General features: G+C 47.2%; 1 protein-coding gene across 1 annotated transcript in view; it reads left to right on the top strand.

The window, feature by feature from the left end:
* Positions 1-16,795, top strand: part of m1ap (meiosis 1 associated protein) — a gene marked incomplete at both ends in the record, with an annotated part of 226,913 nt that overhangs the window by 135,208 nt on the left and 74,910 nt on the right. The window contains 3 exons of the mRNA XM_084336968.1: positions 1,384-1,557; positions 9,840-10,002; positions 13,685-13,826. Of these exons, the coding sequence (XP_084193094.1) occupies positions 1,384-1,557; positions 9,840-10,002; positions 13,685-13,826 (479 nt within the window). The remainder of the gene's footprint in view (positions 1-1,383; positions 1,558-9,839; positions 10,003-13,684; positions 13,827-16,795) is intronic.

Here is a 16,795-nt window from a genome sequence, read left to right as displayed (position 1 = left end):
ATCGGTGTATCGGTAAAAAAGCCAATATCGAGCATCCCTAGTAAGACTCAATTAAGACATTGTTCATTCCCCCCAGTGTGCCAAGTCCTTAAGCCTCCAGTCTGCTATCTTAGTCTATGGGTTTAAACGAGATGACGGTAGCAGCAATAGCTTTATCATTATGAGCCTTGAGTCCTACATGGCATAAAGTGAAATATTACATGTATCCCTGAGTTCTTGTCTGAGGAAGTATAACAATCTGTCATCTGTCCATCGCTCCAAGGCAACTATCTATATTCCTCATATTTCACTATGCATTCACTATACACAGTATGGCTATAACTCACTGAGGCCATGTGTTGCATTTACTGATCTTTGTTTCCATCTACTGGTGAAAGAGTGAAATAGCATTTAAAAACAAACCTTATGACCACTTCACTGTAATGTTTTACAGCTTTTCAGGAAAAACAACCTTATATTCTCTGATCTAACAATAGTGCATTTTAATATAATAATATGGCTTTTGAATGGGTGTCATATTTATTTTCTATTTATTAAAAATAAATTGTAAGCACTTACCCTTGACCAGGCTTTCCCAACTGTTCGATTCCGGCCCCTTTCGTCAGTGTGTTGAAATGTCCTTGAGCAAGACACTTAACCCCCTCAACTGCCTCCGATGAGCAGGAATGGCACCGGTCTGGTTGCCATCGCCGTCTGTGTATGGGTGAATGTGAGGCATAAGTTGTAAAGCGCTTTGGATAAAAGCACTGTATTAAATGCAGTCTAAAAGGGTAGAAGGTATAATTTTTTTTTTTTTGATCCACTTTTTCTCCCATTTTTCTATATTTTTCTCCCATCCCAATTTCGTATCATCCAATTCAACCCTCCCCTGTCACGAACGCTGTTTCTTGCCTCCCACAAGCCGGCTGCAATGTGGACTAAGTCATACATAGCACAAGTCCCCTCCGGTACTTGAGGTAACAGCAGTCGCATCTTTTCACCTGCGCAGCTCGATCTCTCAGTGTCGAGGAGTAACGCGTGGGAGGCTCACGCTGCCACCGACACTTCCTGATTCTACTGCGCAGGCGCACCAACCGACCTGTAGGAGTCGCTTGTTCACAACGCCCGATCCCCACCCTTCAGTTTCCCTCCCCGTAATACGGCCAATGTGTATTAGTACGGACGACCAGCTAAACTGAAAACAATGTGGAGAGCTGGGCTCGAACACGCGAATCCTAGCGTCTCCACACTGGTGGCGAGTGCCTTGCCCACTACACCACCTAGCCGCCCCGGTAGAAGGTATCATTCTATTGTCATTAGATACTGTGTAGATAGTCGGTATATCCCTTTCACTACCACACTACAGAAGGTTAAAGGGTTAATGTACAGTTTGTCTGTCTCCAGACGGTGTGATGCTGGGGACGGAGGTGGACCTACAGCGGGTGGAGAACAGTGTGGTTGCCATGGAGATGGTGCTGAAGGCCTGGTTTCACGAGCAGGGCGGAGACAGAGAACACCTCCACCTGTTGTTGCCTAGCAACCTGGAATGGAAATCACCCAATGAGAGACCTAGCCCAGGCATGCGGACTACACACACACACACACACACACACACACACACACAAACAAACAAGAGAGATAGAATTTGGAACTGAACATTCTAATGATGATGTAATTATGTAACAAGTTTTTCTACAACTCAAGTTCAGACCTATGTTACTCTATTTCATTAGCACTAAAAGTGAATTTCTTTATTGTATCAGAAACGTCAGAATGTTATCTTTCAAAAGAGACCAGGCTCTTTTGCTATAAGTATAAAGTATGGTATTTTGGTTTGCAAAAAAAGTATGCCGTCCTCAAGTTCAAGTAAAAAAAATTGGCACCTTTGGGGGGTGCCAGTTAAGAGGTTAATGTTGTGTTTGTAGGTGTATATGGTGTATGTTTTAGTTGACCACAGCTTACCAAACCAAATGCCATTCACACAGCCGTTGATGTTGATACGGGATGTAAAATACTCCATGAGACTTGAAGGTTTCTAGGTATAATGTAACGTTTTACTTTGATTAACACTACTACTAGCCCCACAGATCCAACTTCCACATTCACTTGGGTGCACTCGTTATTATCGGTTATTATCGCCATCAATGGACGGGAGCAGGAACTTGGTCTCACAATAACCCCAAGGAGATCGAGACGACACCCCGCCGTAGTGCTAACAGACCTGGACTACGCGGACGACATCAGCCTGCTCTCTGACCACGTAGAGCAGGCACAGGAACTCCTGTGCAGAGTGGAGACAGAGTGTGCCAAGGTTGGCCTTAAGGCCTCTACATGCTACAGCAACTTCAAAGCAACTTCAACACAACATCAGCGCGATTTCAGCGCGGTTGTTGTTTAGGGTCTTGTAGACTGTGTTGCGAGGATGCTGCGTACATGTCTCCAAAATCTAACCTAAACAACCGTTGCGTTGATATTGCGTAGCAGTGATTGGTTGGTTAGCGAATGGGGGCGGGGCTGTCATAGAATAATATTGGTCTCGCAGAGAATACCATACGCCATTGTTGTAGCCAGCCAGCGATGATGCTAAATAATTAGCGTCACATAGCTGCCGGCCTTTTTCTGAAAACCCAAGCACATATTGTTCCATAGCATACGCCTTCAGTTGATCATGACAAATCCTCTCTTACCTTGACGATTAAAAAGCCTCCATAATTTAGTAAATAAGGCTGTAGCCAGCCAGCTAGCATTGGTGCTGTAACTGAGGGGTACAATTCCCTGACTGTATTAATCAAGTATTAGTATCATTAAACTACTACCGTGTATGTACATTACTGGCCTTACTGTACACAAGTATATTAGATGACAACACTTCCACAATGAAACGGTTTCCACACAAATACTCGTTTAGAATATTTATTACATAAAGAATATTATATTACATTACTTTGGTGCGCTTATAAGGCAAAGAATGTACGTAAGTAAATCAATATGGAATGTTAGGAATTAGATCTGGTATTCTGGGGAGGGGGGGTGTACTACCGGTTGTAAGCCAGCAGGGGGAGGCAATGCTCTATGAAAGTCAATGGTCCACGGAGGCGATCTTACTCCCTGGAGCAGCGGGGAAAGGCAGCCTGGTCCCAGGGTGTGCGCCGCGTAGGTGAAAGCCGTGGAGCCTCTGGTACGACAGAGACGGGCTCGAGTGATGGTCTCACGGGCAGGTGTAGATCCCACAGTAGCAGTGGGGTAGGCGGTTCTCTGCTCCAGCAGCTTGGTCAAAGCAATGAAGAATAATAATCCTTGCCGGAAAGTGGCTCTGCTGGTCCGGTGTAGGTATCCTCCGGTGCGCGGTAGTGCACGGTTGAACTTGACGTTACTATCCTATTAGTACGCGGCAATAAATGCTCTATGTAGACGCACAATTACCCACTTCACGTGGTCTTTGACTCGTAATGAAGGTTTACTAATAAATAGCGAACGATACGTTAAACAAACGTATTAGGATAACACGAGACTCTATCTTGGGGCGATGCGAGCCCTACTCTGCCCACGTTGCGTAGTGGGGAGAGACGTCACTTGGATAACTGGAACTGAACGAGACTGAACGGGACAAGGGACTAAGAGGAGTTCTACATTTCTTGCGCCCTATTTATGTGCACGGTGAACAAATAGTACCATTCGTATTTCGGTAGCCGTATTCCTACGCGGAACCGGGGCTAGTTGGGACATGTTCGTGTCGGTAGCTTTCAAGTCAGCTCTAGGGGTAAGTCACTGGCGCCTAGGGGATCGCTTCCAATAGGAGAACGAATATTATGGTCTGTCCTGTAGACTAAAGGGATATTCAGTGTATATGTACAAAGAATATACAAGGGATATCAAACGATATACAAATATTATACATGGGATCTCAGGCAATAAATATATATATTCGGTTTAATCTGACCCTTTGTAACAGCCGCCCCCTAATTAGTCCCACCTAATTAGCTAAGCAGAGACAGATTAACCGCACTGTCCACTACTCAATGTCTGTGAGGGGTCGGGCAGTTCACAAAGTCAGGGGTCATGGTCGTCATTAGGCGAGTCGGGGAGCCTTGGCGACTCTATCAGCCTCGCCACGGGTCGGTTGTAGATCCGCCCTTGGCCGAGCACTTCTGCCACTCTGACCTTTCCGTCGGCACCAGTGGTCACTTTGCTTACGCGGCCGGCCGGCCACGCAGCTCGGGGTGGTGACTGGTCTATGGTCATGACGACTGGACGGGATGAAGGGGGGCTTAGGAGGAAGCAGGCCTGAGACTGCTTTGATCTGTGCTTGGCTGTGCTTTCTCCTCCTCCGTCTGTTTCTCTTGTTCGCTCTGTACCCCGTGTGAGGAGGGGCCGGTCCCGGCCGCCCCGTCAAGGAGTCGCTTGGGGTGCTGGGTTCGAGGTCAGCTACGTCTGAAGCGCAGCTGAGGGGGGTGGAGTTCCGAACTCCCTCTGGTACCCACGGTTCTCTCACGGGCCTCTCGCTTAATGTCAATAGCCTCTGCTGTACGGGGGAGAGGCCGGTGTCGCTCGCCTCTGTGTGTAGGCAGCTTGTAGACGTGGGTTGACTGTCAAGTCCGTAGAGGGGGCCTTGGAGCGTCCATCCCAGTCGGGTCTGAACCGCGACCGGGCATCCTTTGGGTCCGACGTGGGCCGCCTCAATTGGGAGAATGAGGTCCGCGTGGTCGGAGCCGATGAGCAGGGTCGGTGTGTCGCCGTCGATAAGCGGTATAGGTAGTTGACGTAGGTGCCCATACTTAGCCATCAGCTGTGGGATGGGGTAGGTGTACTGCGACAGGCCTATGTCGTGGCTGGTGAAGACGTTACTTATACTATACTGCTTCTCGGGCTTGTCCACCGCTGCTATCTCGAAGGAGACCTTTTCACCCTTTATGGTCTTCTGGTCCCTTCTGATGGTGCGTATGGTCATCGTATCTTTGACACCTCGCAGGCCCAACTGGGCTGCTGCGGAAGCGAGGAGGAGAGTCTTTTCGGACCCATCGTCCAGGACGGCGTAAGTGTCCAGGACCTTGTCCTCGTGGCTCAGGAGCACTCTGACCACTTTGAGGAGCACACGGGGGGTCCCGCTGTGCTGGTCAATGTGGAGCACTCCTGTGGGTGGTGACGTAGACTCTATATGGTACGAGTCGCACCTTGACTCCCAGTGTCTGCCGTAGCAGTCGGGACACCAGGGAGCGGTCTGGTGGAACTTTGGTTCTGGTGCCACCGCCTCGGCATGGTACATTACCGCGACGGGCCCACTCTGTTGTCCTGGCTGACGCCTGTTGATGTCATGCAGGACCTCCAGGTGGGTGCCACCGCACCTGCTGCACTTCTTTTTCAAGCGGCACTCAGCTGCTAGGTGGCTGCGCGCGCAGCGGAAGCAGCGGCGGTGGTCCTTGACCCACTGGCTCACATCATCCGTGGTCAGCTTCTTGAAATCTTCGCACTGATAGAGCCGATGTTCTCCCTCACAGTACTGGCACTCAATCTTCCACTGGTCCTCTTTCGTCGAGGGGGTGTTGTGGTTCTGGTGCTGCGGTACTGATTCGGCTTGGTGCATAACAGTCACCGATCTTCGGCCATCGTTTACTCTCCTAGGTCCCTCTCTGGAGCTTGGTGTGCTCCGCACGAACGTATCCAATCGTAGGCTGCTGACTTCTCTCGCCAGGAAGTCGGCCAAGTCTAGGAGGGATGGTTCTGGACCGTTAGGATCACGGTGGTCTCTTTGCCGCCTGAAGCGCTCCTGTCTGGCGGGCGGCAGCTTCTCTAAAATCCTCTCGACGTTAGAGTTGGCGTATAGCTCGTGCATACCCTTTTCTCGTTGCGCTCCCAGCATCCCTACCAGGGACTGTACTTTTATAGACAGGTCGTCTAGTGAGCGATTGTCTGTTGCTGGGGGTAAGCGGTCAATATGCCTTATCTCTTCTATTACGTAATCCCATATACGCCCATATCTCTGGTCCAGCGCTGCTAGAGCCGCGGTGTATGGGGTCGTAGAGGTGGCATAGGCTAGCGCTATATTGTGCGCTCGGGGCACTTTCAGGTGCTGCAGTAATATTGCATACTTGTGGCGTTCATCAGCGACATCCACCATCATTGTCTCTAAGCACATCCGGAGCTCCGTATACTGTGCTCGATTCTCATGGGTGAAGTCTGGAAACGTCGGTGTGCCAATGTATGATGTCATGGATGACTGGCACATCGGTGAGCGTTGGGGGAGAGGCCTCCTCGGCGAGTCTCCTCTTGCGTGTCGTCTTGGGCTGGTACTTGGTGGGTACCGAAGGTCGGGTACCCAGGTGCAGTTCCTCGGGGCTGACGGTGCGTCAAACTCACCCGTGAGTTGAGTCGGGGTTTGTAGCGCAGGGCCTCGGGGCTGACTTCTGGGCTGTACTGGACCTCCTGGTCCTGAGTACGTTGCTGCTGGTCGGGGCTGTACTGGGCCTCCTGGGCCAGAGCACGTTGCTGCTGGTCGGCTTGACACTCCTCCTCCTCCTCTCCCTCTGCTAGGACCTGGAGTCTTCTGTTCAGTCTCTCGGCGTGGTCCGGTTCTTCCCGGTTGCTAGGTCTCGTATGGACCGGCCGGGGAGGGGGTTCCGAGACGTGGACAGGATCCTCCTGTTGGCGGGGTCCCGGGTCGCTTCGTCGGGTAGGGGAATGTGTCCTAGACCCATGTCTTGACGATCTCTGGGAGCTCCGTGCGGAGTGAGGGGGTGTCGCCATGGCAACCAGTTTGTCCATCAGCTCCGCCTGCAGCCGGTCGCGCTCTGCCTCGCGCCGGGCATGGGCTGCGTCGCGCGCGGCTTCGCGCTGGGCATTGGCGATCGGTATTGTCTGGGGGTAAAGTCGTGTCAGTTCCCTCCTGGTCCCCACCGTGAGCTTGGTCAGTTACATTAGAACCCACTAGGGCCTCTGTTGGCGGGGTAGCCTGGTTGTTAGGGTCGGACATAATTTTACTTTCTACTTTTTCCGCGTTTAACTTCCCTTTAAAGCTAGGTATTGGACTGACAGAGTATGCCTCTAGATAGGGAGGTGGCTGCCGTCTGCGCTGCGGGCGATCTAGCTTAGGAGAACCGTTTGTGGAGTGTTCGTCATCGGCCATGTCAATATTAATAACACTATATTAATATTACACTAGTTACCCTCCGGCTCGAAGGACCAATTGTAACTGAGGGGTACAATTCCCTGACTGTATTAATCAAGTATTAGTATCATTAAACTACTACCGTGTATGTACATTACTGGCCTTACTGTACACAAGTATATTAGATGACAACACTTCCACAATGAAACGGTTTCCACACAAATACTCGTTTAGAATATTTATTACATAAAGAATATTATATTACATTACTTTGGTGCGCTTATAAGGCAAAGAATGTACGTAAGTAAATCAATATGGAATGTTAGGAATTAGATCTGGTATTCTGGGGAGGGGGGGTGTACTACCGGTTGTAAGCCAGCAGGGGGAGGCAATGCTCTATGAAAGTCAATGGTCCACGGAGGCGATCTTACTCCCTGGAGCAGCGGGGAAAGGCAGCCTGGTCCCAGGGTGCGCGCCGCGTAGGTGAAAGCCGTGGAGCCTCTGGTACGACAGAGACGGGCTCGAGTGATGGTCTCACGGGCAGGTGTAGATCCCACAGTAGCAGTGGGGTAGGCGGTTCTCTGCTCCAGCAGCTTGGTCAAAGCAATGAAGAATAATAATCCTTGCCGGAAAGTGGCTCTGCTGGTCCGGTGTAGGTATCCTCCGGTGCGCGGTAGTGCACGGTTGAACTTGACGTTACTATCCTATTAGTACGCGGCAATAAATGCTCTATGTAGACGCACAATTACCCACTTCACATGGTCTTTGACTCGTAATGAAGGTTTACTAATAAATAGCGAACGATACGTTAAACAAACGTATTAGGATAACACGAGACTCTATCTTGGGGCGATGCGAGCCCTACTCTGCCCACGTTGCGTAGTGGGGAGAGACGTCACTTGGATAACTGGAACTGAACGAGACTGAACGGGACAAGGGACTAAGAGGAGTTCTACATTTCTTGCGCCCTATTTATGTGCACGGTGAACAAATAGTTCCATTCGTATTTCGGTAGCCGTATTCCTACGCGGAACCGGGGCTAGTTGGGACATGTTCGTGTCGGTAGCTTTCAAGTCAGCTCTAGGGGTAAGTCACTGGCGCCTAGGGGATCGCTTCCAATAGGAGAACGAATATTATGGTCTGTCCTGTAGACTAAAGGGATATTCAGTGTATATGTACAAAGAATATACAAGGGATATCAAACGATATACAAATATTATACATGGGATCTCAGGCAATAAATATATATATTCGGTTTAATCTGACCCTTTGTAACAGGTGCTATACAAAATGCTATCCACATTAGCTACATAGCTAACCAACTAAATACAATGGTATCCTGAGGTAACTTTAACGTTAAATACAACGTTTGCTAGTCGAAATGACTGGACATACACAGGGACAAGTTAAACATCAATCAATTAATTTATTCCAATAGGTAGTTTGAGCTGCATGTGAGCCGAGGTCCTCTCCATTGGAAACTAATGACGTTACGGTAACGTTAGCTCGAAAAGCACAGAAAGTTAAGCTGCTAGCAACAGACACTATAACACTTCCGGTCGGGGGATTTCAAAATAAAAGAGCGACGTCTAAAATCACCGGAAATACGTTTATTTTGTACATTATCTAACGTTAACACGAACCTAAACTAACTTTAGTTAAACTAACTTTGCGCGTCGATGTTGCAGAAGCATAAAGGCAGAGTGTCTAAAACACCGTTGCTTTGTCGATGTTGTGTTGCAGTTGCTTTGAAGTTTCTGTAGCATGCAGAGGCCTTTAGGCTAAATGCCAAGAAAACCGAGGTCATAATGTATAACATCCTCCCGGATCATCCACCTCTAACGACAACAGGAGGCACTGCTCTAAAGGAAGTCTGTGATTTCAAATACCTGGGCTTGTGGGTCAACTCATCCGAGCAAGACCTTAAAGTGAGGAAGGCGCTTGCGTGGAGGGCTCTGAACGGCATGACCAGTGTGTGGAAATCCAACCTCCCCCATCAAATCAAGCTCAACTTCTTTCATGCAACAGTTGAGTCTGTCCTTTTGTATGGCAGTGAATGCTGGACCCTGAAGCCCACCCTGCAGAAGTCCCTGGATGGGTGCCACACCAGAATGATGCGTGTGGTGCTCAACATCAACAGGGATGAGCATGTCACTAATGCAAACTTGTATGGGGGGGTGTTAAGGTTGAGCGAGAAAGTGGCAGTCAGGAGAATGAGGCTGGCAGGTCACTGCCAGAGACACCATGAGATGCCAACCAGCAAACTTGTGCTGTGGGAGCCAACACACAGGCATCGATCACGAGGACGTCCCACATTAACCTACGTGGACATACTAAGGAGAGATGCAGGAGCAGAAAGCACCGGCGAGCTAGCCAGATGCATGGAGGATCGGGATGACTGGAAGCACCGATGGAGGGCCCGTCCGAGGACAACCTAGATAGACTCGTTATTATCCAATACAATTACACTGGCACAGTTCTTTAAAACTCTTAAGGGTCTGATACCTAGTGTCAATTCCATCCATTACTTTTACTGATCAATATTGATTCAGACCATTCGTTTGGGATCATTGAACAACAATTGAGGCAGAATCCAATCACCCCCCCTGGCCTGTACCTATCTGAACTAATTTTCATATTCTCTCTCTCTCTCCCACACACACACACACACACACACACACACACACACACACACACACACACACACACACACACACACACACACACACCAACTACCTCTCTCTCTCTCTCTGTCCAGTGTGCATCAAGTGTGACATACAGGAGCGTCTGCTAAGCCCCGCCCTTTTCCCGCTGACCCCTGACCTAGGGGCGAAGACTGAGAGTGTCAAAGACTTCCTGCCTCCCACCAAGGCCTTGGCCAATCACAGCCCTGCTGCTCCACAGAGACTCCGGGCTGTCAAGTGAGAATCAGCAGGAACGAATGGGGTGGGAGAAAGTGTGTGTGCGTGTGCCTGTGCGTGCGTGTGTGTGTGTATTTCGTGCAACCTTCTTTGTGTGTGTGTGTGTGTGTGTATATAATATGTATGCATGCATGCCTAGGGCCATGTGTATTACAGCCACATGTGAATATGAATGGCTCCATTCTGATTCTAGAATTGTGGAATGTTCTCGTATGGAGTTACCCTCAGAATCACATCAAAGTCTGCTTTGTGCTGCTGGGATCGTCTGTACCCTACAGTCAGTATACTGTTAGCCTCCACTGTTCTCTCTCATTTCTGTCTTATTTCTGAAGCTACGGCTCCGACCCAAAACAAGCTCTTTCTTCTCCTTCTGGCGGCTCAGGCAGAGGAATAGATCAGCTTAAAGGGATAGTTCAGATGTTTTTTTTTTTTTTTACATTAAGTGGTACAGTATGAAATACTTGCCACTAGTAATGTAATTGACGCATATATCCATTAGCGTACTCTCCCAAGTCCTGTGTTTACCGAGCGACTCGGGAAGCTCCACACAGGCAGCACACAGAGTCCCGGAACAAAAGAGTGTTAACGGTACGGCACCACGACATGCTGACAAGAGGCCGCTGTCTGTCTCTCACTTTTACATGTTGATGTGTTGTGATTTACAGTAGTGGCATTTTAACCAGACTGGAGGAATGACACTGTTATACACAATCATCCTTGGACGAAAGGAAGGTTACTCTCTCTCTCTTTCTCTCCTCCCTCTTTCCCTTTCTCTCTCGTTCTCCCCATCCCCTCTGTCTCTCTTTCTATCTCCCGTTCTCTTTCTCTCTCTAATGGCCTAACACTGAGTACCAGACTATGGCAGCAAGTCTAACACTGAGTACCAGACTATGGCAGCAAGTCTAACACTGAGTACCAGACTATGGCAGCAAGTCTAACACTGAGTACCAGACTATAGCAGCAAGTCTAACACTGAGTACCAGACTATAGCAGCAAGCCTAACACTGAGTACCAGACTATGGCAGCAAGTCTAACACTGAGTACCAGACTATGGCAGCAAGTCTAACACTGAGTACCAGACTATAGCAGCAAGTCTAACACTGAGTACCAGACTATAGCAGCAAGCCTAACACTGAGTACCAGACTATGGCAGCAAGTCTAACACTGAGTACCAGACTATAGCAGCAAGTCTAACACTGAGTACCAGACTATAGCAGCAAGTCTAACACTGAGTACCAGACTATGGCAGCAAGTCTAACACTGAGTACCAGACTATAGCAGCAAGTCTAACACTGAGTACCAGACTATAGCAGCAAGTCTAACACTGAGTACCAGACTATAGCAGCAAGTCTAACACTGAGTACCAGACTATAGCAGCAAGTCTAACACTGAGTACCAGACTATGGCAGCAAGTCTAACACTGAGTACCAGACTATAGCAGCAAGTCTAACACTGAGTACCAGACTATAGCAGCAAGTCTAACACTGAGTACCAGACTATAGCAGCAAGTCTAACACTGAGTACCAGACTATAGCAGCAAGTCTAACACTGAGTACCAGACTATAGCAGCAAGTCTAACACTGAGTACCAGACTATGGCAGCAAGTCTAACACTGAGTACCAGACTATAGCAGCAAGTCTAACACTGAGTACCAGACTATAGCAGCAAGTCTAACACTGAGTACCAGACTATAGCAGCAAGTCTAACACTGAGTACCAGACTATGGCAGCAAGTCTAACACTGAGTACCAGACTATAGCAGCAAGTCTAACACTGAGTACCAGACTATAGCAGCAAGTCTAACACTGAGTACCAGACTATAGCAGCAAGTCTAACACTGAGTACCAGACTATAGCAGCAAGCCTAACACTGAGTACCAGACTATGGTAGCAAGTCTAACACTGAGTACCAGACTATGGCAGCAAGTCTAACACTGAGTACCAGACTATAGTAGCAAGTCTAACACTGAGTACCAGACTATGGCAGCAAGTCTAACACTGAGTACCAGACTATAGCAGCAAGCCTAACACCGGCCTTATCTTTCAAGCGTCGTAATTGATGAATACTTTTTTTGAATTTGTCATCTTTTGAAATGTTTTTATTAATCCTTGTGTTTCTTTGAGGTTGATCCACATACCATAATGTTAATGTTTCCTATACTACAGATGCAGCACTCAAAATTCAGATCAATTCTGCTGCTTGTGTGCTGCTTGTGTGCTGCTTGTGGGCCACTTAAGTCTAGCACTCAGGTGTTAATTTTCGGGGGCTGGTGGCTGGGTCCCAACATGAACAAATGGAGGGTACTTAACTTAAGTGCTTCCCCAGGGAGGGGCTCGGGGGCTACTGCCCTCAGACCCCCAAGATAATTTTTATATGGGCAGTCTGACTTGGAGTACTGCCCATATATTAGTGTTGCAGTGCATGATAAGTAAACAGTGAAAAAAGCTAAGGTATCGGATGGAGCTGGGGCGTTTGGGACGAATACAATTTTAAGATTTTAAGATTAAGATAAGCCTGTGGAAGGCAGTGGAGGTGTGAAATCTGGCCCGGTCCAGAACAATAGGAGTCACAAAATCACAGCAGGAGAGGCAGGAGAGGAGCAGGAGATGAGCAGCAGATGAGCAGGAGAGGTTCGATTTTTGAGTGCTGCATCTGTAATATGGTTGACATTAATATATAGATCTTTTTCAATGGAGTTACATTGCTAGGGGAACGGGTCCAAGTCTCCTGTCAGCTGTTGATGTCAGCTAGGGCTGGGCGATATAAAACGATAAATATCGCAATATATTTTAATAATCGATATCGAATATCGATTTTTTTTTTTTTTTTTTTTTTTTTTTACCTGCAACAGGGCAGTTTTAAAACCAGAGACAGTGGACAGACTTGTCTTTCTTGCCTGCAACTTAAAGTAATGGCTTTGCTTGTCCAAATGACAATACTGACCAAATTGAGATTTATTTTTCTCTTGTCCATTTATTTTGTTTGCTTTCTAATTTAAAATACAGTTTGAAACCGTCTGTACACAGTAGGCTATGTGTGCTAGCAGAACTAGACTCCAGTCACGAGTCACGGTGCACATGTGCGGTGGTTTGTCCACCAAAAAAGCGCCAAAAGATCGGAAATAAACTAACAGAGCCAGAACTGTTCAACTCCCCTGGAGCCACAGCCAGCAGAGAAGCCGGTTTACTTTCGCTTTTAAACCAGCTGGAGCCTGAGAACTGGAGTGTGAGGGGATGTAACACTAAAGATGGCGGCAATGACAAAGAATTGCTGCAAAATAAACATACATCTGTTGTTAAAAAAAAATAAAAAATAAAAAATTTATACTTATAACAATTCGATAATTATCGATATCGAGAAATATGATAACATTATCATATCGTTATCGCGATATGATTTTTTTCCATATCGCCCAGCCCTAATGTCAGCAACAGGATACACACTTCATTCAGAATGTTCATGTTCATGGTGTTGTTTGACATGTTCAAAGGTCATGTTTGAAAAGGTCTATCATTTGGCCGACTCACTTCCTAACTGTGTGTGTGTGTGTGTGTGTGTGTGTGTGTGTGTGTGTGTGTGTGTGTGTGTGTGTGTGTGTGTGTGTGTGTGTGTGTGTGTGTGTGTGTGTGTGTGTGTGTGTGTGTGTGTGTGTGTGTGTGTGTGTGTGTGTGTGTGTGTGGCAGGGCTCTGTGTGCTAGTGGAGTGTGTGAGAGTGTGCTGTACGGCCTGCCGCTGGTGATTAGACCCACCACTGGTTGGCAGCTGGACTGGGATGAGATGGAGACCAACCAGCACCTCTTTAACGCTCTCTGTCAAACACTCAGGGTAGGTTGTGTGTGCTCATGTGTCTGTGTTTGTATCTATGTGTGTGTGTGTGTGTGTGTGTGTGTGTATGTGTGTGTGTGTGTGTGTGTGTGTGTGTGTGTGTGTGTGTGTGTGTGTGTGTGTGTGTGTGTGTGTGTGACTGTGTGTGTGTGTGTGTGTGTGTATGTGTGTGTGTGTGTGTGTGTGTGTGTGTGTGTGTGTGTGTGTGTAGCTGGCACCAAAGTGCTTCACAGGCAGGTTGATAAAAACAAAATAATATGATGCAAGATATAAGATTAAAACACAGTAAAGCAATAAAAGTAATAAAAACAGGTAGGACACAGTAAAACAAAGAGGATAGAAGGGCCAGGGGTCTATTGGGGAAGGCCAAGGAGAACAGGTAGGTTTTTAAAAGTGATTTAAAAGCCTGCACGGTCTGGGCGGCCCGTACGCTGAGGGGGAGGCTGTTCCACAATCTAGGCACTGCGGTGGAGAAGGCTCTGTCTCCCCTAGTCTTGAGCCTAGTTCTAGGCACCACCAATAGCAGCTGGTCAGCTGATCTGAGGGATCGGTGGGGGGTGTGGCGGTGCAAGAGCTCAGATAGATAGGGAGAAGCCGTGCCATTTAGTGATTTAAAAACATTTAGGGCTAGTTTAAAATCTATTCTAAAACTAACAGGTAGCCAGTGGAGCGAGGCCAAAACTGGGCTGATGTGCTCATGTCTCTTTGTTTTGGTGAGGAGGCGCGCGGCTGCGTTCTGCACCAGTTGTAGGCGGCGAAGCAGGGATTTGTCGATGCCTATGTAGAGGGCATTGCCGTAGTCGAGGCGAGTGGTGACAAAGGCATGTATCACCGTCTCTAAGTTACTTTGGGAGAGGTATGCCTTTGTCTTCGCCAGGAGTCTGAGGTGGTAAAAACTCTTTTTGACTACGGCGCTGACCTGTTTGTCGAATTTAAAATAGCTGTCGAAGATGACCCCGAGGTTCCTGACAGAGGTGGAGAGGTTTGGACCCAGGGGACCAAGTGCGTCAATGAGGGGGGCCGGGGGGGCACTATTAAAAACAATTACCTCGGTTTTCCCTTCGTTTAATGTCAGGGAGTTTTCAGAAGGGGCTGCCGCGGTATTGATTTTTTCCTTACCGCACAAATTTGCGAAATATTTCCTACCACCGCGGTTACCAAAAAAGAAAAAAATTTGAATGCATTTATTTTTTATTTTTTAGTAATCTACTCTTTATAGCATGCCTCTAGTCTAAATGTCTATCTTTAGAGGATGACTTTGCAGCATGAATATTGTTTGGGATTCGGCAAGCACGCATTCGTTATTGAAAGTGAAACACGGATTCGAAGTCTCCCCTTTGGTCGTGCGCCGTTCACTCAGTGTCGCGGGCAGCGGTGGTAGCGCCCGGCGGTTACCCCCCCCCCCCCCACCCTTTCTTCTTCTTATTATTATAAAGTTACTACTTATGATTAGGGATGGGAATCGAAAACCTAATTGGCCGATGCCTGGAACCGTGTGGCTCCCGTGACTTTCGATTCCCTTATCGCTGCCTACAGTTGCGCAATAATGTTAGCCGTTAGCATGTAGCCATGGCAGACTCTATTTGATTCCTTAATGGCTCGAAATTGCCTGGGTTTTGGTAATATGCTCCCGAAATGCTCCTGCTGTTTGGCTACTTCTATGTGCAGTGAAAACTACTTGAATGCTTTAGAACCTAGTCATTGATTTAGATCAGGCTGAGCTAAAATTAGCCGCGGAGCTAACGTGAGCTAACGCTATTTAATCAAGCTCACAAAGAGAGATAAACAGCTGACAGCGGATAGTACAGGTACAAATACAATAAAACAGCAGGTGGGGGCTGTTGTGTAAACCTTGTACTTTTTAGTTCACATATAATGAGAGACGGAATGTTTGTTTACAAGACTGTAAGCCAGGAAGTACAGTGGTGCAACATACAAATGTGTCCGTGTAGCAACACAAGCCAATACCTTATAGGACAGGGGCCCGGGGAGCTCTCTCTCTCTGTGTGTGTGTGTGTGTGTGTGTGTGTGTGTGTGTGTGTGTGTGTGTGTGTGTGTGAGAGAGAGAGTGTGTGAGTGAGAGACAGAAGTCAGAGGAATAACAACCTGTTATTCAATAGATTAAATTAGTTTAAGAATAAAAAAATAAATACATTTTAAGAGAATCTCAAATACATTATTTTATTTAAGTGTAGGCTATAGTTAATGTTTTATTTTTTACAGTTTTTGTATTTTTCTGACATGGGGGCTCAACAATAAATGACAATCAGAAATGTCAAGTTGCATGTTATTCTAACCAGCTTAGACCCCTACGCTCTGCATCTTCTGGCCGCCTCAGACCTACTCCTATCCGAGCTCCGGGAGGGTCATCAAAGAGAAGTCGCCTATTCTCAGTCCTTGCCCCACAATGGTGGAATGAACTACCCACCCCAGTTAGGACAGCCGAAACCCATCCAATCTTTCGCCGTCGACTAAAGACGCACTTCTTCAACCATTATCTGAATAAAAAAAAATATATCTAACCCTAACTAACCGTACTGTCATGCACTTGTCCTAATAAACTAACCTACACTTTAGCACTCAACACTTTGATGAACATTGTTGCTCAGCTGATAGAGTTGTGCCCTTCCTGATGGCTTGTCGTACAGAACTTGTAAGTCGCTTTGGATAAAAGCGTCAGCTAAATGACTAAATGTAGTTCTGTTGCATTTTCAATTTATTTATTTAAATTATAAATTGATCAGGTATCAATAAGGGAATCGATAAAGAATCGAATCGATAAGCAGAATCGATAATGGAATCGTATCGATAAAATCCTATCAATTCCCATCCCTACTTATGATTAACAAAGGCATTCGATGTGTGTTCTATTATGATATGTGTGTAGTGTTCTGATAACGACTATTGGTGAAGCGATGTCGAGATAAATTTGGTTTGGCAGCGGGAGCTAGATTTGTGAGAAGCATGCA

The sequence above is a fragment of the Notolepis coatsorum genome (genome assembly GCF_963971535.1).
Source record: "Notolepis coatsorum genome assembly, chromosome: 1".
NCBI lineage: Eukaryota > Metazoa > Chordata > Actinopteri > Aulopiformes > Paralepididae > Notolepis > Notolepis coatsorum.
Note: the sequence above shows the minus strand (reverse complement) of the source record. Positions and strands in the feature narration are given on the sequence as shown.